This window comes from Oryctolagus cuniculus, chromosome 4 (assembly GCF_051225735.1).
Source record: "Oryctolagus cuniculus isolate XC-2025 breed Fujian yellow rabbit chromosome 4, ASM5122573v1, whole genome shotgun sequence".
Lineage (NCBI taxonomy): Eukaryota > Metazoa > Chordata > Mammalia > Lagomorpha > Leporidae > Oryctolagus > Oryctolagus cuniculus.
Genome location: NC_142870.1, coordinates 84225187 through 84251772, shown reverse-complemented (window position 1 = coordinate 84251772; position 26586 = coordinate 84225187). Strand labels below are relative to the sequence as shown.

Below are 26586 nucleotides of genomic sequence, written 5' to 3'. Positions count from 1 at the left end.
GCTTTAATTCCAGTTTTTCATGAACTTTTTGAGGTACACCTCTTACATCTTGGAAGTCCAAATGGCAGGTGTAATAGTATCTGAGCAGCTTGGCCAAACCCACAAGGCTGCTGGGACAAGTCCTTCTCCCAGCGGTCAGTGTGTGTTCTCAGAGCTCCAGGCCTAACAGAACCCAGCAAAGAGGGAGCAGCCTTAGAGATGGGTGGGGACCTCCAATCGTGACCAGGGAGTTCAGTGGAGCCCTGTGTCTAGGGAGGTAACTCAAGGCTAAGCAATGCCCTCTGCACAGATTTTAACGACGTGCAAAGCTCCCCAGGAACCACGGCGGCTGAACTGAGAGCTGCCGCTGCCTAGAGCTGTACAACACAGGCTGCCTCCCTCTGGCCACGGCCGCCAAAGGACACAGGGTGAGCCTGGACAGGGGGCTCTCAGGATTGAGGCCAGGGCGCACAGCAGTCCTGGGTAGGGGATGCAAACGTGGGCTTGCATTCTTCTGGCAGCCCCACCCTGCTCATAGGAGGGCAGGCCCTGACAGCTAAGCAGGGCTTTGCCCCGCGCCTGAGCGCCGGGAGCCTGCACACGCACATCTGTTGAGTCAGTCGGTGCTGTTTTTACCCAGCCACTTTCCGACCACAAACCCAAACTCCAAATTTCATGGTTTTGGGTGGACTCAGAAACCCGAATGGGCCTTCCTTGTGGTTTCACTGCCCGCAGGCCTGTACAAAGGGAACACTTCGGCACTGCTAGGGAAGCAGACAACCTGTTAACCTCTTCTTGGCAGCCGGCGTCTCCAGGTCTGGAGGGCTCTGATCAAGCAGGGATGCCACGGCCTGTCCCTTCTCTCCTCCAGTGACACAGGTGGAACTCCATGGGTCTGTGTTTAGGGTCTGGTCCCTGGAAAGCCAGCACAAACAGACTTGCTTTGGGAAACTTCCAGTCCAACATGAAGAGATCAAATGGCCTCCATGCAATGCACAGTGAGGTCATCTGAGACTTCATGGCCGTCATTAGTGACAAACACCCAGGCACAGCGTTCGATCACGGTGGGCGATGGAAGGGCAAACTGAACAATGGTAGAGGTACTCCCAAATAATTCCAGCTACAAAGCCAGGTATAACTGTGTGGCCGCATAAACAGCAAAGAAGGGGGTCCTCCTCTTCCGGGAAGCCAGCTAGAGTTCTGCGCTCTTTTCCACGCTCCCTTTCCGTTCACATCTTGAGTATGGTCATGATGACTGGGAACCTCAATCCCCTACACATAAACAAAGTCTATCAAAAGCACATCAAGCACAGGCAGAGCTGTGATCTTGTGCTCAAAGATGGAGCCCTTCTCCTTCTCAAAACAAAGCCCTGGAACTGCACCACAGTCTCCTTCTGCAGCTTGAGAAGCTGCTAGGAGAAGCATTTTGCTTGGGAAGGAAATCGCTCCCCCAGGGAGCTGCTGGCTGGGCACTGTGGAGTGAGTGTGAGTGTGCAGCCCCGTCCTCTGAGCCTGGGGCAAGTGAAAGCTTTCCCTCTGAGTGCGCATTCCACGGGAACACACAGCCTGCCACACGGCCAGCCACGGACTGCACTGTCCTAAGACACTGTCGTCGTCCCTGTTCAAGACGAAGGGCCCTGCATTCTTTCCACCAGTCAACAAATGCCCACTAAACTGTTCCTGTGCTCGGATGCCGTTCTGGGCACTGCAGGTAAGGCCGGGAAGAGCCAGGCAATGGCCCTGCTTTCCTGTAACTTCAGGGCAGCCAAGGTGGCTTCTGACGGCGTGGAGTGTGACGCCCCGAGGGGCTGCCAAAGATGGTCCTATGGGCGAAGGCACTTCAGAAAGCAATTCTTGCGGTGCAGACTTAAACTATGAGGAAGCTCAGGAGGAAGACGGAGCAAAGGGACCACCAGGGAAAACTCAGAGAATGCATTTGGCACATTCAGGGAAAGGGGCCATGGTGTAGCAGCGAGGGAGACAGGCACAGTCATGACGAGGACCAGTGGGCACCGTTGCAGCGAGGGGCTCCAGGCAGCAGAGGGACGAGATCTGGAGGGATCCAGGGCTGATCAACGCCACCACTCAAGATGCAGCCCCTCTCTACCCCTCTTCAAGCATCCTGCAGCATAACCTGGTGAATCCCTCAGTACCCTGGCTCTCTGGACCACGCTCCAGGGAGAAGACGCTCACTGGAGACCCGGATCAGTGCTCTCCCATCAAGAAACCTGGACCTCTCCTTTATTTGGGATCCACAACCTAACTTGTGAGGCTGGGGTCCAAAGACACAGGCTGCTACTCTTCGAGTGAAGAAAACATCAGGAAAGCTCAGCAAAATACACGTTCTCGGGGCAGGTGTTTGGCAAGGCATTTACAATGCCACTCGAGAGACCCACGTCTCATGCTGCAGTGCCAGGCGCAGATCCCAGCCCCACCTGTTCCTGATCCCAGCTTCCCACTAATGCATACCCCAGGCGGCAGCAGTGATGGCTCAAGCAGTTGGGTCTTGCTCCTTACATGGGACACCTGGGTTGAGTTCCTGGCTCCTGGGTTTTGGCCTGGCCCAGTCTCAGCTGTTGTGGGCGTTTGGCAAGTGAACCAGTAAATGGGAATTCTCTCTCTCTCTCTCCCTCTCTCCCTGCCTCCCTCCCTCTCTCCCTCTCTCCCTCCCTCTCTCTCTGCCCTCTTCATGCCCCTACCTTTCAAATAAATGAAAATACGTAAATCTTAAAGAAATACTGAAGATAACATAATTTTGTTTAATAAAAAAAAAAACACAAAAATATACATCCTCTCGTTCCCAAATATTTCCCTTGCTTGTGGTCTGGTTCTGGTCCTGGCTCTGGTTCTCCTTTGCGATATTACCACAACATTCATCTATCCTTGCCAACTGAGCTGGGAACAGCTGCACACGAGGCAAACCGGAGGGTCCTGGAGGTGGACAAACAGCACCATCGAACCCTTGCTCCATGCTCCCCGCCTCACACCCGTATCCAGAAAAGCAGGAGCAGGGACAACAGGCAGCAGCCATCAGGGTACTCATGCAGCCTCCCAGTCAGCTGTAAAGGAGTGTGCGTGCATGTGCATGTGTGTGTGTGGGTGTGCATGCGTGTACGATGTAATTCATTCATCGTTAGTTTAATGCACACACACCATCTGGCACTGATTTGTGCTAGGGGTTGAAGGGACAGGGATGAGCCTTCAGACTGCTTGTGGGCTACTGGTGCTCCACCACACTGGGGTTAGAGCTTCAACCCATGAATCTGGGAGGGGCATAACTCAGCTCATAACAAGCCTTGAAAGACAGACAGGAAACAGCACCTGTCTATGCAGGAAACGGATATTACAGAAGGAGAGACTGGTGACAGCAGAAACAGGGATGCGAGGGGCCCCGGGGAAACGAGGCTAGAAAGGCAGTCTGGGCCAGCCCCGGAGGAGCCCAGTGCACACGTGGGCAGGGAGCCATGGCAAGTACTGATCCCTAAACCGCCAGGATCAGGCCTGCACACTGCCCAGCTCTCACAGGCTACTGTGTGGGGCTAGACAGAGGAGGAGCTAACTGGGAGAGTCAGGATGAAACAGGATAAGCTCGGAATGGGCCATGGTTCCAGATGGGGGCATGCTGCAGCCACAGGTGCTCAGGCCCTCCTGCACAAGCTGGGTAGAGCCCACCCTGGGCACTGGGGGAGCAAAGCTGAGCTCCCTAGGTCCAGGGCTGCTGGGCACCCAGAAACTTGCTCAAGCCCCCTGGACAAAAGCACTTTCCCATTATGCTGTCCAGAGAGGAGGCCCTGGCACAGCCCAGCTAGGAGGTGTGGCTGCACACAATCACTTGTGCTTCGGAGGGCTGGGGCTCCACAGGAGGATTCACGGGTAAGGCGTGAAGTCACCGCTTCCCATCTGATCAACTCCCCGCGCCCTGCCTTGCCCTGCTGACTCCAGGGTGGGGAAACGGCAGTGCGGGCATCCCATTTGGAGCGCTGGTTCCAGTCCCAGCCGCTCTGCCTCTGATCCAGCTTTCTGCTCACGTGCCTGGGAAGGCAATGGAAGACGACCCATGTACTGGGTTGCTACCAAGTGGGAGGCCAGGATGGAGTTCCTGGCTCTTGGCTTTAGTCTGGCCCAGATGTGGCTGCTGTGGGCATTTGGGGAATGAACCAGTGGGTGGAACATCTCTCTTTCTCTCCCACTCTCCCTCTCTCCCTCTCTCTCTCTCTTTCTCTTTCAAATAAACAAATAAAATAACTCTTCAGCAAAAACAAAAGTCACAAGCAAACAGGCAGGAGCTGAAGGCAAGGTAGGGATAAAGTGGACATACACAGACTTTTATCTGCCCACATACCTAAAAGGTAACATCATTTTATGCCAGCTACTCTCCAGTAATGACCCACACCTGAGAAGAGGCACCCCTGCCCCACCCTGGGGTACATATCTGAATCCTGGGCACAGGGGGCAAGACAGAATGTTGATCCCCTTGTGGGTAACCCAGATACCTGTGTGCTCACCCTCCACCTCCAGGATTTGAATAACCGGCGAGAAAAGAGACAAGCCGGTCCCTGGACATAAATCCCAGTTCTATTTCTCAGTCTTGGACACAATCCACACTCGTGAGCCGTCAGTACGCAGCACCCCGGGACCCTCTGCTTTAGTATTCAGATGTGTCATGTGCATGAAGCTCCCTCCGCTTCTCCACATCTGGTGTTGGCAGATTCGCTGGTATTGATGAGGCTGGAGAGCCGCAGGAGAGGACGGCGCTGCCTCCTTACGCTCACCCAAGAACTCTGAACGTGCACACGCAAGGCAGCCGTCTGGGGTTGGGACTGACTGTACAAACAGTTCCCTAAGAAGAAGCCGAAGTCATTGTTCCCATAGCAACCTCCTTACCTCACGGAGCACAGGCCTACAGGGTCTGCTGGAAATGGGATTCGGAACGTACGGTAACTACTGAACCAACGGGAAGGAACTCTCAAGCCCCTCGAGGGACACCACGCCCTGACCTGCTGACACAGCTGACTGCCCCTCCCTGGCATGTTGGGGACACCTGCCCGCCTCCACGTCCAGGCCTTCTCATCAGCATGACCAGCCCGGAGTTCCTGCTCGGAGGCCGGGGTCCTGCTCTTCCATGCTGTGTGCACCCCCAGGCCTCAGCAGGTGCCTCCTTGCTGATCTCGGGCTCGTCCCTCTGTGGGCTTCGCTAGCTATCCACACAGAATGGCCTGTTCCTCACAGTACCTTTCGCATAGTTCTATTGTGTGTACCCAGCATGGTGCTTGGCTGGCTGGGTATCTGTGCACCCCACAATAGTGTGAACAAGTCTCCCCCTCTTTTTTATCCCCAGGTCCCAAAACAGGATCTCAACAAGGCCTCAATTTCAAAACGAACTCACATGAATGAAATCAGGACTCTGTCTTTATTCTATATTAACTATTTTCATTAACAACTTCTTAGAACAGAGAGAAACATGCCTACCAGCCTTGCCAGGGTCATGAAATAGACAGAGAGGTTAATTAGGGGTGGGTGCTTAGCTCAGTGGGGAAGCACATCCCGCTTTGGGGTACCTGGGTTCAGTTCCTAGCTCTGGTTCTTGATTCCAGCTTCTTCTTTATTTGAAAGCTGGAGTTACGTAGGGAAAGAGAGAGAGAGAGAGAGAGCGAGAGCAAGCGAGGTCTTCCATCTGCTGGTTCACTCCCCAAATAGCCACAGTGGCCAGGGTCAGGCCAAGCCAAAGCCATGAGCCAGGAACTTTTTCTGGGTCTCCTACATGAGTGCAGGGGGGTACTTGGGCCACCTTCCACTGATTTCCCAAGCACCTTAGCAGAGAGCTGCATCAGAAGTGGCATAGCCAGGACTCAAACCGGCACCCATATTGGATGCCGGCATCACAGGCAGTGGCTTTACCTGCTATGCCACAGTGCCGGCCCTGACCCCAGCTTCTTGCTGATGCAGGTCCTGGGAGCACTGGTGATGGTGCAAGTGACTGGCTTCCCACCACCCAGTTAAGTAGATTGAGTCCCAGCTCCCTGCTTGGGTCTTACGCAGCCACAACCATTCCAGGCATTCAGGGAATGAACCCATGGACGGAAGCCATGGACGGAGTCTGCCTGCCTGTCTGCTTTAAAATAAACTCATTTAAAAACAAAATGAATGGTGGGCTGAGGCATCGGTCTCTGACAGAGCCCAGAGCAGCAGGATCAACAACCAAACCACACTCAGTCGAGCCCTGCAGCCTTGCATGGACCAGAGCTTTGCCTTAGTCATGACACTGAAAATCGGAGGGTGGGAACAGCAGGTGTCTTGACTGGGGCAGGGACCACAAGGCGAGTGCAACCATCAGAACTACAGGAGCAGCTCCCTGAAGCCCTGTGCCTTTCCCTGTGTGCAAGGGTTCTCTTGAGAGACCAGAAATGGAAAGGGGCACAACAGTCTGACTCTGCTTTTTGATACTGACTGCTGACTGCTTCTAAGCCTGACCCTGCCCTCGTCCCTTTCTGCCCCACATCTATGGAATCTGCTGAGAAAACCCAGATGCTCACTCTTTCAGTGCCAGCATGAAGTGTACACCACGCAAGCCCCAGCTCACGTGGAACCCTCACCCCAACCTCAGGCCCTGAGCACCACACAAAGCCTAAGCCAGCCAGCCTCCCTTCTCTCTCTCTCCCCTCTCTCCCTCTCTCATTTCCAGACGAACTTGGGAAGCCTGCCCGTGCTCTCCCCAGGAAGCCCCCTTATGTGGAGCCAACTGGGCTTCTTCACCGAGACTGAGTTCCATTTCTGGGCGGCAGCTCCCTGCCGTCAGGAGTCCGAGCAGCCGGCTCCTTGGGGGTGCCGTGGGAGAGGCTCGAGAACCAGTGATGGGATCATACCTCAATTTTTCTGACCCTGAAACCCCGACCCGATTCAACAGCTCCTTTACGGCTGCTGCTGCCTGCTGCAGTCAACGGCCCGACCAGCACAGGACACGAAGTCCAAGCAGTGCTAAGCCAGAGGAAGCTCTGCATGTGTGTGCGCATGAGCGGGTGCACAGGGAGAGGAGGAGGTACGGTGATGAGATACACACCCCAGGATTGGGGCTGGTGCTGTGGTGCAGTGGGTTCAGCCACTGCCTATGGGATGCCGGCGTCCTGTATGGGCTCTGACTACAGTCCCTGCAGCTCCACTTCCCATCCAGCTCCCTGCTAATGGCCTGGGAAAGCAGCAGAAGATGGCCCAAGTGCTTGGGCCCCTGTACCCACTTGGGGAACCAGGAAGAAGCTCCTGGCTCCTGGTTTCCACCTGGCCTAGCCCTAGCTGTTTTGGCCTTCTGAGGAGTAAACCAAAGGATGGAAGATCTCTCTCTCTCTCTCTCTCTGTAACTCTGCCTCTAAAATAAATAAATAAATCTTTTAAAAAATTCTCAGGATTGTGGTTACTAGCTCATAATCAATCTCAATAAGGAAACTACAGGAATTAGAAACAAGCTCTACCCAGTAGGAACTGCTGCTCCCCACTCTGAGGAGAAGTGCAGGAGTGCAGACAGAGCATCGATTTAAAAGTGCAGTAGGTTAATCCTCCACCTCCGGCACTGGCATCCCATATGCGCACCGGTTCTAGTACCGGCTGCCCCTCTTCCAATCCAGCTCTCTGCTGTGGCTTGGGAAAGCAGTAGAAGATGGCCCAAGTGCTTGGGGCCCTGCACCCACATGGGAGACCAGGAAGGAACTCCTGGCTCCTGGCTTCGGATTGGCACAGCTCCGGCCGTTGTGATTATTTGGGGAGTGAACTAATGGAAGGAAGACCTTTCTCTCTGTCTCTTCCTCTCACTGTCTGTATCTACCTTTCCAAAAAAAAAAAAAAAAAAAAAATGTGTGCTAAGGGAGGCCTTGGTCCCTGGAGCCCTGCGCCTGCACCCTGCGTGGTGTGAGTGTGTGAGGACCACCGAGGATGCCTCGCCTGTGCTCCCTACTCTACAGGGCTCTGCGGGGCCCTGTCTCCTCCCAGCTCATCTCCCCCCACTGGGGCTCCACGCTGCTGACAGGGCAGGGCTGAGGTGAAGGTGGGAGACAGACGGCCGGGAGGACACTCTGAAGGGCACCCAGCAGCGGGGCCCTCACAAGCGCCTGACCGCATGAGGGAGGAAGGGGGAAGCAGGGCAGGCCCGAGGTGCCCACAGCGGGCCTGGGACACGCTGGCCTGGATGCACGGAGCCACTTCTGCATTGAAGGCGAGGGCAGGGAGGGGTGCACACAGCCCCTCGGCTCCAGGAGACCAGGCTGGGGAGGGCCGAGGATGGAGGAGCCGCTAGGGTTTGGGGATGAGTCACCTCTGGCCTGCCTGGTCCCCTATACTTGCTTCCTTGGCTGTCGCCACCCCTGGTTCCACAGCCGTTTCTGGCTGCTTTTCTCACTTAATCAATCCCCTCTTGAACAATTTCCTATTCCTTTTTTTCCACGGGGGCTATGTTCCTCTTACTGGCTCTGGAGCCTTGGAAATAGGCAAACAGGTAAGGCCCAGCCCTCCGAGCGCCAGATGGTGGCAGCCGCAGCACAAGTGCACCTGCGAACATGACCAGGCGCACAGGCTCGATAGCTCCGCACCCAGCAGAGGCAGTGTGCAAGGGCGACCGCTGTTCTTCCTCCCCTGCAGGGGCCTTAAGCCACAGGTCTGCTCGGCAGGAGCAGCAGCAACAGACTCTCTGGGAGCCACTGCAGGAACCTTATTCCTATCCAGGGTTTTGCTCATAGGAGGTCCTCAAAGCTGGAGTAATCTAAGGCTCTCAGCTAAAAAGAAAGTGAGACAGCTGATCACTACTTGGCTAAAGAGAGTTGACCAAAAACCAAAACATGAAATACCCAAGTGAGGGGCCAGCATTGCAGTGCCGCAGGTGAAGCCACCTACAACGTCAACATCCCATGTGGACACTGGTTCAAATCCCAGCTGCTCTACTTCTGATCCAGCTCCCTGCTTACGCTCCTGGAAAGGCAGCAGAAAATGGCCCAAGTGTTTGGGCCCCAGCCATTCATGTGGGAGACCTGGATGAAGCCCCTGGCTCCTGGCTTCGGCCTGGGCCAGCCCTGGACATTGGGTCCATTTGGGGAGTGGACCAGCAGAGGAAGATCACTATAACTCTGCATTTCAAATAAACAAATCTTATTAAAATGCCCAACTTATTTCAAAGAAGTCAGTGTAGACAAAAGACCTAAAGGTGGGGAGTGCAGAGTGCCAGGGAGGAGCAGCACGCGTGGGCAGAGGCGCCCACAGCACACGCTGGGCCCAGCTGCAGGTCAGGGGTGCGGAACTGAGAGCAGGGATTTCTCTGTGTGAGACAGAACGGGGTTGTTTCGAAGCCAGCGCTTGTGAAAGCTCAGTATCCCCCGTGGGCTGATTCGTCCTCTTTCCTCCAGCCATGCCGGCTGCATGAGTGACGAGGGTGTCCCTTTTTGCACTGGTTGCCAGGCTGAGGAGGTGCACACCTTGGTGTCTTTTCCTATGAGCCTACACTAGCAACTCCTACATATGCACCCCAGAGTCTCTGTTTTTGTTGTTTCATTTTAAGCTTTGTTATTTTAATAAACACCTCAGGCCGGGCACTGTGGCTCACTAGGCTAATCCTCCACCTGTGGCCCTGGCACCCCAGGTTCTAGTCCCGGTCGGGGTGCCAGATTCTGACCCGGTTGCTCCTCTTCCAGGCCAGCTCTCTGCTATGGCCCGGGAAGGCAGTGGAGGATGGCCCAAGTGCTTGGGCCCTGCACCCGCATGGGAGACCAGGAGAAGCACCTGGCTCCTGGCTTCGGATCGGTGCAGTGTGCCGGCTGCGGTGGCCATTTGGGGGGTGAACCAACGGAAAAGGAAGACCTTTCTCTCTGTCTCTCTCTCTCACTGTCTAACTCTGCCTGTCAAAAAACAAAATTAAATAATAAATACCTCAAATTCTCTGAGGAGCGTGGCGGGGAGGTGAGGGGGAGATGAGATAATAAATGACAAAAATAATAGCACTGCAATGCACATGGAAACGTGAGTGGAAGATGTGTGAGTCACTCAAGCACAGACAATGGTTAGGCTCCAAGGCTGAGGTCCAAGGTCAGTTCCCAACAGATTTTCCTATTTCTCCTGAGACACAGTTGCCCCAGATCTCCAATAAAATACGCACCAACAAACACACCTTCTATCCCAAGAGGCACTCCACTTTTCAAGTTCAATTCCAGAGCAGCAGGACTGCCGACTGCCACTGGGGGAGCTCTTGCCCCTACTGTGAAGGGCGCGTAAATCCAAGTCCCTGTTTTTCTAGCCATCATCTTTCCCAACATTGTGCCAGCCCTTAACCAGGGGTGTGGCACATCATCTAACTTCTCCACACTGAATTTTCTCACCTTGAAGATGGGAAAACTACAGTCACTGCCTTCCCGCCTCACACAGCAGCTGTGCAGATTAGGAATCAGCGCACAGACCTTCAGAATAATGGATAGCACAGGGAACGGCGCTGTGGCATGGCACATGAAGCCACCCCTGCAGTGCTGGCACCCATATGGGCGTTGGTTCGAGTCCTGGCTGCTCCACTTCTAATCCAGCTCTCTGCTATGGCCTGGGAAAGCAGTAGAGGATGGCCAAAGTATTTAGGCCTCCGCAAAGTATTTAGGCATCTGCAAAGGAGACCTGGAAGAAGTTCCTGGCTCCTGGCTTCGGATCGGCACAGCTCCGGCCATTGTGGCCATTTAGGGAGTGAACCAGTGGATGGAAGATCAATCTATCTCTCTCTGCCTCTGCAACTCTGCCTTTCAAATAAATAAATAAATAAATAAAAGAACATCCTAGAAGCTGGCCTCTGATCATGATGCAATTAAGGCCACATACCACTGCTGCATTCCCCGCCAATGAGGACTCCACAAGGCAACCTGCTCTTCCGGGTCCCACGCGGCAAAGCCCTGTATTCAAGGTGCAGAGCTGGCTCCAGCCAAGCACAGGTGCTCCCCCGCCCCGCCAGCAGCTCACCAGCAGCTCTGCAGCGCAGGGGAGCGTCCTGCTTGGTTTCCCTTCTCCCCCACCCCCTGGAAACCCAGCCAAAGCCAAGCTCTGCTTTCAGCATCAAGAGAGAAGATCTTAACAGAAAGTCATTGGTGAAACAAAGGAAACTTTAAAAAAAAAACAATAAAAGATATATTGTTTCATGTCTTGACGTGAAATCTATTTTTCAGACAACAACTATTTTAGACATTTTTATTTTAGACATTTTTTATTTTAGCTACCTCCCCATAAAAGGTCAGAATTAAAACCTTAAGGGTGGGGCTGCCAAAGCAACTCCCCAAACCCACAAAGATTTACTGAGGAGCATTTAATGTGCCTGGTGCTGAAGTACACACCATGGATAAAAGAATTCCAAAATCTACAGAGAGACAGGACAGAAAGATGGCATCCCTGTAGCTTATATCATACATGCATATACCACATCTCTTTCCTTTTCTATAAACGTCTTTGAGGCACACATTATTATTTTCATTTTTAAACCAAGAAACTGAAACTCAGGACAAAACAAATGATGAAAGTCACACAGATAGTGGCAGAGCTAGAATGAGGTTCAAGTTCATTACCCTGCTCCACTCACTGCGCCTCCTACTAAATCCTCAGGGCTCAGGGTAGAATTGGTCTGCTCTCGGGTTCCCCAAGAACTTGGCTTCCAACTACCGTGACCCTGGCAAGAAGGCCTGGTTCTGAGAATCCAAGGAGGACAAACCATTTTCGGAGCCAAGGGGACACAAATCTCTCCATAATGGGTCCCATGCTCTGCTTTCTCTGCAAACAAGAAGGAAACAAAGTTACCCAGAGCCCAGCCGGCATCTACCCTCCCCCTAGGAAAAGTAACCTGCAACCAACTCAGGCTCCCTACTCCCCTCCACACCCGAGACTGGGAGGAGGATCCTGTGAAGCTGGAATGGCCAGGACGAGTGTGACGGCCAAGACTTCCCAGGGCTAACAGCTCTTGATCTTGGTGGCGGCCAAGGCTAACTGCCAGGCATCTCATCTGGGGAGAGATCTAATGGTATTTGACAGCTTGAAATCTAAAAGGATTTCACTGTAAATTCTGGAATGAAAATCTTCCTTTAGATGCCAGGCTGGGGCCACAGTGTAGGAAGGAGAAGAAGGAAGAGTGGAATGAAGGATCTAGGCTGTGTGATACTTCCCAACGTGCACGCATTTTTAATCTCCACCACTGACCCAGGAGGACCCCAGGAGCCAAAGCAACCATCAGAGCAAGATGCACAGAGAGCCCGCACCAACACCAGCAGGGTAAAGCAGCTCCCTTTGCGTTCTTTTGTTAAAAATGAGTTAATTCAGTACAAAGGACAACGGCCAAGCTTGGCGACTGCTTCATTTTTACAGTGACGGACTATACATATTTTTCAGAAAATATCTTTCAAAATGATAGCTTCCTTTTGGGTTTCCAGCTGTCAAATACCATTTAGATCATAGAAAGGGGCTCAGTGAGTTGCAGTGGTCTGTGTCGTTGCTTTTGCCTTTGAACCTACAGCAGAATCAAAATCCCAACGCTCCCTCCTAAGCAGTCACCATAAGTCAGGCCACTGTGATAAACGGCTTCCTGGTTCTAGAAGTTCAGCAAAACTCTCAAAATGGTCCACAAGAACCTACTAAGAAACCTGTGAGTCTCTGTGGCTCAGGCCTCCCCACCCCGCACCATGGCCTCTCAATCGCCCGACACTGGGGTCTGTCCCAGACACCAGGAGCTGGGAATGTGCTCTGGGGAACTTACGATTCCGAAACAAGGGCCTACTTCAGTTAAGACAAAAGTCTGAAGATCCCTTTCACGTCAAAGCCTTCTCACCTGGACCAGCGAAACGGTCCATAGCGAGAAAAGGAGAGTTGCCTAGCCGATCCCTATGGCAAACAACCCTGGAGCTTCATTTTCCCGAGGGCTGGGTATTTCACTGGGCTCACTTTGCAGACTGCAGGGTACAGGAGTTGTAAACAAGGAGGGCCAGGCATCCTGCGTGTCTACCCTTTGGCAGGGCAGTGACAGCTCCACAAATAACCTCACTCCCATAAAACACAAAAAAGGAAGGAAAAGGAATGAGAAGAATGGAGTGGACAAGGGGGGAGGGGAGGAAGGAGGGGTGCGGAGTGTTGGGAAGAAGGGGCCTGTTCTGGGAAACAGAGGAACAATCAAGGTTTTGGAATGCTCCGTGTCTCTGAACTGAGACTAAAGAATGGAAAAAGTGGCTCAGCTGGGGAACGTTCCGTCAACATCACTGCTCAGTGGGACAGGAAGCACACGTGCAGCGACACGGGGGAGGGTTACAGACACAGGGGACCCTCCCAGAACCATACCCTGGGGACAGAAAGACCCTCACACAACACAAGGCACTGGTGACCAGGGGCAGCGCTGGAGTCTCGGGACAGTTGGAGCTTCTTGGGTTTGCTTCTTTCCTTGAGTTTCTGGGGTCCCCAAATGACCGTGGGTAATGAGGCCAATTTGTGCTCACACGGAGATCAGCTTTCAGAGCTGAGAGCTATGCTGCTCGTCACACCAGCCCCCCAGAGCAAGGCCAGGCTGCTCTGGCCAGAGGGCAGGTAGGTCCACCTCGGGGTGCTAAGGGACACACGGGGCACAGGATCTTCACTTCCCCACAGTCCTTCTCGAAGCCTGCAGGTGAGCCTTACCTCTTACTTCTCTGAAGGGGCCGCACAGCCATCTCTCTCCCTGCATGCACATCCCCTCTCCCTCCCAACAAGCCCAGAAGCCTCCCCTTCCCTCCTCGCTTCACCCACATCGCTCAGCTCTGCGCCCTGGGCACTTCCCTGAGCTCTCCCTCCTGCCCTTTGATGCCTCCAACACCTGCCCCGAGCGCTTCCTCCTCTTGCATTCCCTTCACTCCTGAACATCTGAACCAGCTCGCTCAGCTGCTTCTGCTACACGCTGTTGCCCCAGAACTCAAAGCCAGCACAGAGCAGCTGCCAGGCTATGTCATTCGCCCATAAAACTTCCATTGCTGCTTCCTGACCATGGGCCAGCCAGCAGAACTCTTCACTGGGCTTCAACGAGGTCCATGGGATCCTCAAGTCCAGGCCATTCTTTCAGGTTCTTCCCATGTAAGAATACATGAAAGGGGCCAGCATTGTGGTGCAGAGGGTTAAGACACCACCTGTGACACCTGCAACCCATAGGAGCGTCGGTTCAATCCAGCTCCCTGCTAATGTGCCTGGGAAAGCAGCAGAAGATGGTTCAAGTGCCTGGGCCAATACCACCCGTGTGGGAGACCCAGATGGAGTTCTGGACTCCTGGCTTTGGCCTGGCCTAGCCCTGGCCACTGTGGCAATTTGGGGAGTAAACTACCAGAAGAAAGAGCTCTATTTATTTATCCCTCCCTTTCTCTCTCTCCCTCTGTCACTCTTTCAAGTAAATCAATAAATAAACCTTTTCTCTCTTTTTTTTTTTTAAAAAGCACATCTCTAGATAAGAATGCAAATCATGCTGATATGCAGTATTCAAAAGTGGATAGAAAATGTATTTTATTAAAAATTATGCAGATTTCAAAATAATTTTGTACCAAAAAAACTGTCTTTTCAAAAAATTTATTTATTTTCATTTTATTTCAAAGGCAGAGAGAAAGAGTTTGAGACAGACACAGATAGAGAAAGCTATCCCATGCACTGGTTCAGGCCTCACGAGCCTGTAACAGCCAGGGCTGGGCCAGGAAGTAGGAATGCAGGCCGGGTGTTCTGTGTGGGTGGCAGGGACCTGACTTCTTCAGGCATCAGGGCTGCCTCCCAGGGTATGCACATCCTGAACTCACACCCAGGCAGCCAGCGAGGGATATGGGGATTCAAAGTCATGTCTGCACTCCTAAATGTATCTTTTAATTCCACTTGCTCCACAAACGCTTTATGGTACGTTTATCTTGGTTAAAATTCCATCAGATCACACCCACCACAGGTTAGGTCGTCAGTCCTCAGCTCTGTTCTCAAGGCCCCGCAGAGCCGCACCGTGCACTCCAGCCCCACTGCGGAGGCTGCAGGGTCTCAGACGCACGGAGCTCCTTCCAGCCCCACGCAGGCCATACTCTTAGCCTGCACCAGTCCTCCTTCCTCTGAGCTTCACCCACCTGTCTCACCTTTAATGTGACATCACCCCACCACCGCCACGTGTGTGCACAGACACACTCGCACACGCTCCAGCAAAACCTCACGCACGCAGCACCTGGAGCTCCCTGTCCCTGCTCTTATCAGAGCTGCTCACAGTCAGCCACCAGCACAGTTATCTGGTTAGTGTCCATCCGCACTGCATGTTCCACGAGTCAGAGACCACATCTGATTTTCCAACCCCCGTGCCCTTAGCACCGAGGCAGGAGGTGACGCCCAGTTGGAACTGCATGCATTTCTTGCAGAATAAGCGAGTCAGTGAGGGAGTGCCGTGCTACTCCTAACTTCTCCCTCTTCCCAAGACCCCTTCCTGGCAACACTGGCTGAAGCTTTGCTCTGTCTTCCCCCCAGTTATCTCCATCCCCTCTCTTCATGTCTGCCTCTGCCACCGTTCAATTCTTTTCAGGAAATTTCTATTTATCCCTGTGATGCCATGAGGAGCCCTAAGAATACAATCATCTCCTCCTAACCACTTCTCCGGAGGTCTGCTGGGCTGGAGCATTCAGCAGGGGTCAGACATGGACTTCACCCCTGGAAATCACTTCCCCGAGCTTCTTTGATTTTAATTGCCTCACGCTCCAATGGAGGTAGAGTCCTGTTGACTGAAACTTGTTTTCCATTTGCAGCCAGAAGAGAAGGGTTGCAGGCTGCGTTCCAGGCCACGCGCTCGCACCGTGATGGCAAGACCTGGCTGAGGACATGCCTGGACGCGATTATCAAAGTGGCGCACTTGCAAACCATGTGAATGCCAGGAAACACTGCAAGCTCCCCTTCCTTACTAACCACTTCAAAGAGGTGCCCTTGTTTACTGTCAACCTTTTACCCCCAGCTTTGTTTTCTAAACAAATTCCTTCTCTCTGACAAAGGAGCCACTAAACACAGCCACTGGACATAAAAAGCATTGGAAGATGTTAAGTTCGATCATGCCTCAAGGAGTCTGCTTGCCTCTGTATTTATTCATTTATTTTTCAAAGACTTATTTATTTGAAAGTCAGAGTTACACAAAGAGGGAGGGCAAGAAGAGGGAGGGAGAGACCATCCATCCGCTGGCATTCCCCAGATGGTTGTAACGGCAGGGCTGGACCCAGCTAAAGCCAGAAACCAGGAGCCTCATCCGGGTCTCCCATGTGGGTGCAGGGTCCCAAGCACTTGGGCCATCTTCTGCTGCTTTCCCAGGCACGTTAGCAGGGAGCTGGATTGGAAGTTGAGCAGCAAGGACTTGAACCAGCACCCGGATGGGATGCCGGCATCACAGGCTGTGGTTTTACCTGCTACTCTAAAACGCCGGCCCCATAATCAAACTCTTGGAAGATAACAAGAAAGTCTTGAAAGTCTTGAAAGCAGCAAGAGAAAAACAACTCGTGTTCCAGAGAGTATTAACATGATTAATGGCTGACTTCTCATCAGAAACAAAAGCAGTGCCGTGACACATCCAAAGTACTAAATGGAAAACAATACTACTGACCAAGAATTCCACATCTGGCCAAACAATTCTTCTAAAATAAAGACAGCTCTAAATTAAAACGTCAAACAGAAGACTCCGCTAGCAGATCTGCCTCCTAAGAAAAACTAAATGAGGGGCCGGTGCTGTGGCATAGTGGGTAAAGCCGCCACCTGAATTGCTGGCATCCCATATGGCACCAGTTCAAGTTCTGGCTGCTCCAATTCCGATCCAGCTCTCTGCTATGGCCTGAGAAAACAGTAGAAGATGGCCCAAGTGGGAGATCTGAAGAAGCTCCTGGATCCTGACTTCAGATTGGCACAGCTCTGCCTATTGCAGCCATTTGGGGAGTGAACCATCAGATAGAAGACCTCTCTCTCTTTCTCTGCCTCTGCCTCTCAAATAAAGAAATAAATCTTTAAAAAAAAAAAAAAAAGAAAGAAAGAAAAGAAAAGAAAAAGGAAATGACGCCAGATGGCACTGAAATCCAGAAGAATAAATGAAGTATCTTTAAGTGCATCTGAAATAATACATGAGCCAATTTTTTTAAAAAAAGACTAAATAGGCTGGCACCGTGGCTCACTTGGCTAATCCTCTGCCTGTGGCACTGGCACCCCGGGGTTCTAGTCCCGGTTGGGGCGCCAGATTCTGTCCTGGTTGCTCCTCTTCCAGTCCAGCTCTCTGCTGTGGCCCCGAAGGGCAGTGGAGGATGGCCCAAGTGCTTGGGCACTGCACCCGCGTGGGAGACCAGGAAGAAGCACCTGGCTCCTGGCTGCGGATCAGCACAGCGCCAGCCATAGTGGCCATTTGGGGGGGTTAACCAACGGAAGGAAGACCTTTCTCTCTCTCTCACTTTCTATAACTCTCTCTGTCTCTCTCTCTCACTGTCTAAAAAAAAAGAATCTGTCTTCAAAAAAAAAGACTAAATAAATATATTTTCTTATTTTTTAACTTTTTAAAAGAAAAATCTACATAAATCAAAAATGATAACACTGTATTACTGGGTTTATGACACGTAGATGTGACAAATACGAGGATCCCAGCATGGAAGGAGGAGAGCACGCAGCTTTCCAGAAGCAAATTCCCTCTTTCATAGGCTTTCAGTTCTTGTTAACCTGCAGAAGCTGTGATTTTCAGATGCACATTGTACTTCTTAGAGTGACCACAAAGAAAACAATTCAAAAATGCAGTACACAAAGTCAAAAAAAGAATTCAAATGGTCGCTGAAATACATGCATTTAACAATAAAAGAAGGCATGCAAGGGGGAGCAGAGGCGTAAGAAAGACAGAAGGGAAAAAGGAAACAAAGAAAAAATGGACAATCACCTCCACTGATCTCATGAAACAGGAGGCCTCCCAACACTCCATACAAAGGCAGGGACTGCCAGGCAGGAAGTAAAAGCTCTGTCTCAACTATGGCACATTCTACATTCAAAGACACCAACAGGTTCTCAATCAACAGGTTGAAAAGCAAAGAATGGGAAAAGCTCTATCTACTACCCAGTAAGCACACATGAGCTGTAGAAGCCATACTCAGATTATTAAAACACAAAACTGATTTTAAGACCCCACTGTTGGGGCCAGCGCTGTGGCATAGTAGGTTAAGCCTCTGCCTGCAGAACTGGCATCCTGTATGGGAGCTGGTTCAAGTCCCATCTTCTTCCCTTCTGATCCAGCTTCCTGCTAATGCCTGGGAAAGCAGCAGAAGATGGCCTAAGTGCTTGGGTCCTGCATGCACATGGGAGACCTAGAAGAAGCTCCTGGCTTCTGCCTTCAGATTAGCCCAGATCCAGCCATTGCAGCCATTTGGGGAGTGAACCAGCAGAAGGAAGACTTCTCTCTCTCTGTCTGTAACTCTGCCCCCCAAATAAATAAAATAAATATTTAAAAAATTCCCATTGTCGATAATTGATAGAACAAGTACACAGAAAATGAAGATAAGCCACAAACTTGGAGAACAGTGTTTGCAAATCATATATCTGATAAGGAACTTGTATTCAGAAGATATGAAGAATGGATACAACTCTGGGTAGGCATTAGGACTGGTGGTTAAGATACCAGTTGGAACACCTTCATCCTGTAACAGAGAGCCTGGGTTCAGGGCTGTGCTCCCAGTTCCAATTACCTTCTTCTTTCTTTCCTTTTTTTTTTTTTTTTTTTTTTTTTTTGACAGGCAGAGTTAGAAGTGAGAGAGACAGAGAGAAAGGTCTTCCTTTTGCCGTTGGTTCACCCCCTAAATGGCTGCCATGGCCGGCGTGCTGCACTGATCCAAAGCCAGGAGCCAGGTGCCTCCCCCTGGTCTCCCATGAGTGTACAGGGCCCAAGCACCTGGGCCATCCTCCACTGCCTTCCCAGGCCACAGCAGAGAGCTAGACTGGAAGAGGAGCAACCAGTACAGACTCTGGCTTCCCGACTGGGACTAGAACCTGGGGTGCCAGTACCGCAGGCAGAGGATCAGCCTAGTGAGCCTTGGCACTGGCCTCAATTACCTTCTAATACCCATCTGGGAGGCAGCCACCCACACAGGAGACCTGGATTGAGTCCCTAGCTCCTGGCTTCGACCTGACTGTTGCAATCTGTAATAGAAAGACAATGGGGCCAGCACCGCGGCTCACTTGGCTAATCCTCTGCCTGCGGCGCCGGCACCCCGGGGTTCTAGTCCCGGTCGGGGTGCCGGAGTCTGTCCCGGTTGCTCCTCTTCCAGGCCAGCTCTCTGCTGTGGCCCGGGAAGGCAGTGGAGGATGGCCCAAGTGCTTGGTCCCCTGCACCCGCTTGGGTGACCAGGAGGAAGCACCTGGCTCCTGGCTTCGGATCAGTGCAGCACGCCGGCCGTAGCGGCCATTTGAGGAGTGAACCAACAGAAAAGGAAGACCTTTCTCTCTGTATCTCTCTCTCTCTCACTTCTAACTCTGCCTGTCAAAAAAAAAAAAAAAAAAGAAAAAAAAAAGGACAATAACAATGATGAAGGTTGGGAAGACTGTGGAAAACTGGAGCCCTCCTGCATTACTGGAGGAAATATAAAAAGTACAGCCATGTGGGAAAAATGGCAGTTTCTTAAAAAGTTAAACACGAGTTTCCCAAACAACCTAGCAATCCTGCTCTGAGGCATCCACCCAAGGAAAATTAAGATATTCAGATTCTTCAAAAGGTCTGGAAAATGCAACTAAAAGATAAGGCTTTTTAGTACAAGAAAATTTGAAATCCATGCATAGTTTTTGCAAAATATGCATTTCCATGAACTTTATGAAGCCCCCTCACAGGTGTTCACACAAAGACATACACACGAATGTTCCTAATAGGAATATTCAAAATAGCCTCAAAGCGGAAAGGATCGACATGCCCACCAATCCCTAAGTACATGAACAAAACGTGTTACAAGTATGTAATGGATTACTGTTCAACAACTAAGTAGGAGCAAACTACAACGCATGTTATAACATGGGTGAGCCTCAAAAACATGCTAAGAACCCAGGTGGAAAAGATTACATGGTGTATGATGCCATTTATGTGAAACGTCCAGAAAAGACAAACTTAACAGAGTCAGCAAACAGAACGGTGATTACTTGTAGGCAGGGAAGCAGCAGGGATGAGCTGCAAAGAAGCCCCAGGGAATTTCCTGGAAGGCTGAAAGGTTCTAGAACTGGACTGTGGTAATGACTGCCCAACTCCAAAAATTTACTAAGCAGTGGGTGAATGTTATGGTTTATAAATTGAATCTCAACAAAGCATTTTTTAAATAAAATGTACATAAAGATTCTCTTTTAACCATAAAATACTCACTTAAGAGTTACAATGGCAATGGTTGTTGATGTTGAATGCCATAGTGCTGGGCCTTTCCCATGGGCGACCCTCCAATGATAAAATTGCCTTTGGTTCCCATAAATTTTTTTTAATTTGTTTTATTTATGTGAAAGGCAGAGTTCCAATGAGAGGGAGAGACAGAGAGAGGTCTTCCATCCACTGGTTCACTTCCTAGATGACCGCAATGGCCAGGGCTGGGCCAGACTGAAGCCAGGAGCCAGGAGCTTCTTCCGGGTCTCCCACATGGGTGCAGGGGCCCAAGCCCTTGGGCCATCTTCAGCTGCCTTCTCAGGTGTATTAGCAAGAAGCTGGATTGGAAGAGGAGCAGCCAGAACACAAACTGGTGCCTATATAGGATGCCAGCATCGCAGCAGACCTGCTACTCCACAGCGCCGGCCCACCCATAAATGTTTTCTCACCTGAGTTTACAGAAAGCATGGTGAACAGTGTCTGGTCTTGCAGAGCGTTTTGTTAGTAGTAGCTGTCGCTATGACTGCTTCATCCTCAGTGCTGCTGGCGCGACTGAGACAGCCGGTCTGGGTGCTCTGACATGACACGTGCTCCTGGGGCAGCTGCTGCACGGTCCTTCCCCAGAGGCCCTCAGGCTGCGGGAGCTGCCCCGCTACCAGCCCCACAGGGAGGTGGTCACCGTTCTTCCTCTGGACAGGGCCTCTCTCAGTTTAGGGCAGGGAATCGGCACCCCAGAAGTGCTGTGCTGGAGCCGGCCTCCCAGCAGGCTCAGCTCCTCGGGCAGCTGGGATTTCAGCACCCCCAGCCTCACCTGCTGGGGTCTGCACTTGGACCTGCTGCTTTTACGGTAGCCTGGGAGCTTCAGTGGGTCTGAGCCTTGGCATGACTTCCAAATACTGCGGCCCTTGCTCCTCACCAGGCCGGCCTGTGTGTGCTTAAGACGCCAACTCCAGGCCCTCTAAGCCTGCCCAAGGCACAGCCTGCTTGCCCGATCACTGGCCAACTTCCTGCCTTCGCACAGCTGAACCCCACTTCCCCCTACAAGGCTCTGAGTGAGGACTGCCATGAGCAGTGCCCCAAACGTGGGCCTCTCAAACCACTCGGAGCACAGGCAGAGCACATGCGAGACAGCTTTCTGCAGGCACGGACACCTTCCTCTTCTGAGCTGTCCGGAGCAGAAGCCACCAGCCACCTGTGGCTAGCAGCTGCCCTATGAGGCGGCACGGCTCTGCGGACTGAGAGCTGGCCTCGCAATCCCTGGCGCGGCACTGGCAGCAGGGGTGCTCCCTAGCTTCAGGCCGCTCACCCTGCCCCATGCCCCAAGTCCACAAGGCTGCTGGCGTCCTCTCCGGCTCTGCCAGGGCGGCCCTGGACCAGCACCCCGGACACATCCCAAGAGTCTGCTGGGGCCACAGGAGTTAGCAAAGACATCACAGGACTACTCCTTCAATCTTTCAGCAACACAGGGGCAGGGTGGGGAGGCCGAGGAACAACACAGGCAAGGCAGACAGAGGAAGACGCCACTCCAAGGAGCCAGGCCCCTGACGAAACAGAAGGGGCTGGCTTTTTTTTTTTTTTTTTTTATTTGTTTAAGAGACTGAGACAGAAAGAGTTCCCATCTACTTCATCTACTGGCTCATTCCCCAAATGCCAGCAAAGGGGAGGGTGGGGGAGGGATGCTGAAGCCAGGAGTTGGGGACTCAGTTGAGGGCTCCCTTGTGAGTTAGCAGGAATCCAATCACTTGAGCATTTGCCACTGCCTCCCAGGGCCTGCATTTACCAGAAGGTTGGAACCAAGAGTCGAGGCTGGGTATTGAACCCTGGCATGCTGACGTGGGCTGCAGGCATCCCTCCTGGAGGCTTAACTGCCAGCTCCAATGCCTGCCTCTGCCCTCTCTCCCTAGATCTGAATAGTTTTTTAATAATCTCATCACTACCTTCAGAGTCAGGGCCCAGTTGTGGATAAAATTTAAAGCTAAGAGTCACATCGTACAAGGACAAAGGGATTGTTAAAAAATGCTTTGTGGGAACTAAAATGCCACAGTAATGAGGAATATTGCATGAGACAAGACTAAACCGGCTATAATTGTCAGCTAAAGGAGCCATTAACCTCACTTGATGGAAATTTAAAAAAAGCAGCAGATCTGAGGACAGGCAGAGGAGGGGCAGCAGGCAGATCTTGTTTTGGGACTGGAATGTCCTTTCAAAAAGCCGGCGCTGGTTAATCATCTTGCAGCGAAGCCGCTTTGGGATGACAACGAATCAATATGCATGGAGGCATTGTTTTCTGCACACTTGGTACTGACGTGGCACTGAGTTTTCATGGCTCACCCAGCTTTTAACTGAGACAACAGCAGCTAGTGTCTACTTTCCTCTGGGGTGTTTATTTACAACAAAAATGCAAGGCTATTTCAAATTGTTTCAGGGAAACTTCAAAGGACAAGAGTCAAGCCTTAGCGGCATGGTATTCAGATGGGGCTCTGGTGATATACGTTTAGAAGCGAGAACTGTGGGGCCGAGGATGGCCACCAGCTCCCTGACCTGGCATATCAAACTGCCCAAGTCAAAACGACCTACACCAATCTGAATCAGAATCCCTGCCTTAGAAACGATTACAGCCCCACCCCTCGCAGGCCCCCACTTCTCAGTGCTCCAGAGAAGCCAATCAAGGCTTGCTCAGGGCTGCTGGTGCCCGACGTGTGGCTACCACCAGCCCACTCCCGCTGCCCGTCCCCAGCCCGTCCACTTGGCCTCAGCTGCTCCCCTAACCCAGACCAGGAACTCCAGAAAAACTAAGCCACTAGTTTTCCTCTGGTACTTTGAGAGTTTTAGGTCTCATTCACCGTGAGTTGATTTTTGTACACAGGGAGAGAGCTCTTCTCCATCTGCACATGCAGTGCCCAGTACCCTTTATAGAAGAGACTGTCTGCTGCCCTAGGGGGTGCTCTCCATGCCCTGTCAGAAACCAGGTGGCTGTAACAGCGTGGACCCATTCCTGGGTTTCTCTGCTCCGCTCCCCGGGTCTCCGTGTCTAGTTTAAGCCACACTGCCTTGCCCCACACTCTGAAGCTGGGCACTGTGATTCTTTTGGCTTCTTTTTGCCCAAGATGGCTTAGGCTCTTCAGAGTCTTTTGTGGTCCCATAGGAACTGCAGGATTGTCCTTTCTGTTTCTATGAAGAATGTCATTGATATTTTGATGGAGATTGCATCAAAACCTTTAAATTGCTATGGGGGTGTGTGTGTATGTGTGGATATTTTAGCAATATTATTTCCATCTAGGGACATGGGGTATCTTTCCATTTATTTGTATCCTCATGAATTTCTTTCATCAATGTTTGACAGTTTCATTGTAGCGGTCTTGTATCTCCTTTATAGAAGAGAGGTTTTTGAATTTCTTCACAACAAGGAAATAGTAAATGTATGAAATGCTGATTACACAAATTACCCTGATTTGATCCTTACATAATATATACCTTACACCCCATGCATCTACGCATTACTACGTGTCAATTAAAAAGAAAACTGAATTGACAGGCTCCCCCTCAAAGGCCCCGCCCACCAGGGGTCTTCTGCACACCCTGGAGAGAGCAGCTGACGGCCAATGCCGCTGGCTCACGTGCTATCACAGACTTCACACTCAGCTTTCCCTGATCCAGAAAATCAGAGTGGCAGAAGTGCGACTAACTCATAACAAAAGATGATCCAATAAGCATTCGACCGGGGCTTGGGGATATGGAGTATATCAAGTTTACCCAATTCTGTCTGGTTTGGATTATAAAAATTAAGTTGTATTTCCTGACTACAGAGAAATTATTGACGAAAGCATCCCAGAAGAATGCTTGGGGAGGAAGGGATGCAAACTCAGGAGGCAACACTTGGCACTGATGATTCACCAGGAGGATGAGTAAGTCCGAGTAGGAAGTAGACGCAGAGGGAGTGGAAAGTCGACCTTCTCTCCCCCTCCCCAGGTTTCCGAGGAGGCATGCAGGAGCGTATCGCCCAGGCAGTTCATCTTGGGAAGGCCAAGTGCCTGAAGGCATTCCAGGCCATGCCATTGGCCACTGGTACAAGCAGTCGGAGAAGCCGGGATGAAGAAGTCCCAGCCCAGGCCACGCCCACGCCAGCAGGGGACACCGCCGCAGCGTTCCTGCACTCGACCAGGCTTATTCGATTCCTCTTCACAAACCGATACTGTCGTTGTCAAGGACCGAGCGGCAGAGCTGCATATGATCCGAGTTGGTGTCACCCCAGTACTCTTAGTTATTAATTGGAAAGGGAAGGGGGCAGAGAAGAGATCTTCCATCTGCTGATTCACTCCCCAAAAGGCTGCAAATGGCCAAGGCTTGGCCAGGCCAAAGCCAGGAGCCTGGAACTCTATACAGGTTTCCCATGTGGGTGGCAGGAGCCCAAGCACTTTGGTCATCATGCTGCCTTTATTTGAAAGGCAGTCACAGAGAGAAAAAGAAAGACACAGATCTTCCATCTGCTGGTTCCGTCCCCTAAGTGACTGCAACAGCCAGAGCTGGGCCAAGCCAAAGCCAGAGCCAGGAACTCCATCCAGGTCTCCTACATAGGACCTGCAGCTTTCCCTCGTGCATTACCTGCTGGATAGGAAGTAAAGCAGCCAGGATTTGAACCAGCGTTCTATTATGGGATGCCTGTCGCTCCCCCTCTTCGTGGAGGAACGACACAAGACCCTGCGCTGTTCTTTTGTCTGCTCGGCCCTCCCCGGGTTTGCTGCTGGTTCTTCCCGGGTTGGCTACCGACCCTTCCACCTCCGTGGAAGGGCGGTTCCCCCTGCCACTTTCCCCACTTCCGCGGGGGAGCGGCACACCGCCGGCCGGCTCTCTTGGGGGCTGCACAGGTGTTCCTTCAGATAGATGTTCCCCTTAGATGTTCCTGGTGCATGTTGTCTCTCTCCTCCTTTATAGTCCTCTTCCACCAATCCCAACTCTGCTACCCACACGCCGAGTACGCTGCTCTCCTCCAATCAGGAGCAGGTCCTGCTGCTTATTGGTTGAACTGGAGGCAGCTGCGTAGAAGCTGTTCACTCCTCTCCCAGCGCCATATTGTGGGAGAGCAGATGCATAGAATAAGTCTTAATTCGAGTAACTTAGTCTAGTCCGAGTTGCTCCCAGTTGCTCCCCACAGATGCCGACATCACAGGCAGTTGCTTAACCCACTATGCCACACGCCCCTCCAATAAGTCTTTTTGCCACCTATGGAGAGGCCTAAGCTAAAGAGTCTTCCCAGGGCCTATCAGCTGCCAGGTTTCCTCACCAGGACTCCAGCCATGGTGACAAGCTCAGGCTGCAGAGACCCCAGCCGGCTCCTGGGTCACATGTGTTCACTGAAAACGAGTGTACCACACTTAGGAGCCTCGAGGGAACCTCCCAAGCTGGTGTTAGAGGGACGCTGGTCTGTACGTCAGCCAGGATGACAGAGAAAGAGCATTCCATAGCCGAGCCAACTTGAGAGCTGCTGGGTAACACTAGGAAAACAGACTCCCTAACTTCGCAGTGTCTCCAGTCATGATGCTGGGCACCATGAACCTCCAAAAAGGGAAATGAAGAGACAATGTTTCCACAGATCCTTTTCCATCACTGCTGTTCACAGTTCCCATAAAGATCTCCCCGGAACCAGCAGTTGAAGGAATGCTGCCCCCACGGCCCCTCGCAGAGCTGATCTTTGGGAAGGCCATCGGGCAGCCCAGGTAGGAGCCCACATGCCGGTCTCATCCTGCCTCCACTCGCACCTTGTCCCTGCTTCCTTCTCTACAGAGTGGGACGGATGAGGGTCTCCGTTCCCTGGGGGGGCTCCCTGCGCACAGCACAGCTCACTGCTAGGGCAGTAGTGGCGGGAGCAGTTGGTCAGATTCCAGCACCCCTCTGCAATCATGCCTGGAAAGCACTTCTCCCGGTGCTCACCCAGAGACCTGCCACGGGACAGGCAGGCAGCCTCCCTCCATCGCTGCCAGTGGGGCTCCTCCCAGGCAGGGCTTCAGTGCCCAGCATTCCCTGAGCTCCTGCGCTGAATGCCCTGGGGCAGGAATCTGGGGCCCACTGCCACATGCAGCACTCCTGGGGACACCTGTCCAAACCGGGCTGGGACAAGGGGTCAGCCGGCTGCCCCGCCGCTCTGACCTCATCTGCTCCTCGTCAGTTTAAGCACGGCACAGACTATGGAAACAGCTGTGGGCCACAGGAGGGAAGCCAGGCTCTTGGCCCGTGGCCCTGCACACACTCCAGGGCCCACTGTGCCCTGCCCT

General features: G+C 52.1%; 1 protein-coding gene across 4 annotated transcripts in view; it reads right to left on the bottom strand.

Moving 5' to 3' along the window:
• Positions 1 to 26586, bottom strand: part of XXYLT1 (xyloside xylosyltransferase 1) — a 145836-nt gene that overhangs the window by 82516 nt on the left and 36734 nt on the right. Inside the window, exon 3 of one of the 4 annotated variants that reach the window (XM_089330816.1) lies at positions 10686 to 11742. The exons of the other annotated variants lie outside the window; for them this stretch is intronic. Within the exon in view, the coding sequence (XP_089186942.1) occupies positions 11537 to 11742 (206 nt within the window). The 3' untranslated portion in view covers positions 10686 to 11536. Of the gene's footprint in view, positions 1 to 10685; positions 11743 to 26586 lie in introns of those variants that run through there. 4 annotated transcript variants of the gene reach the window in all.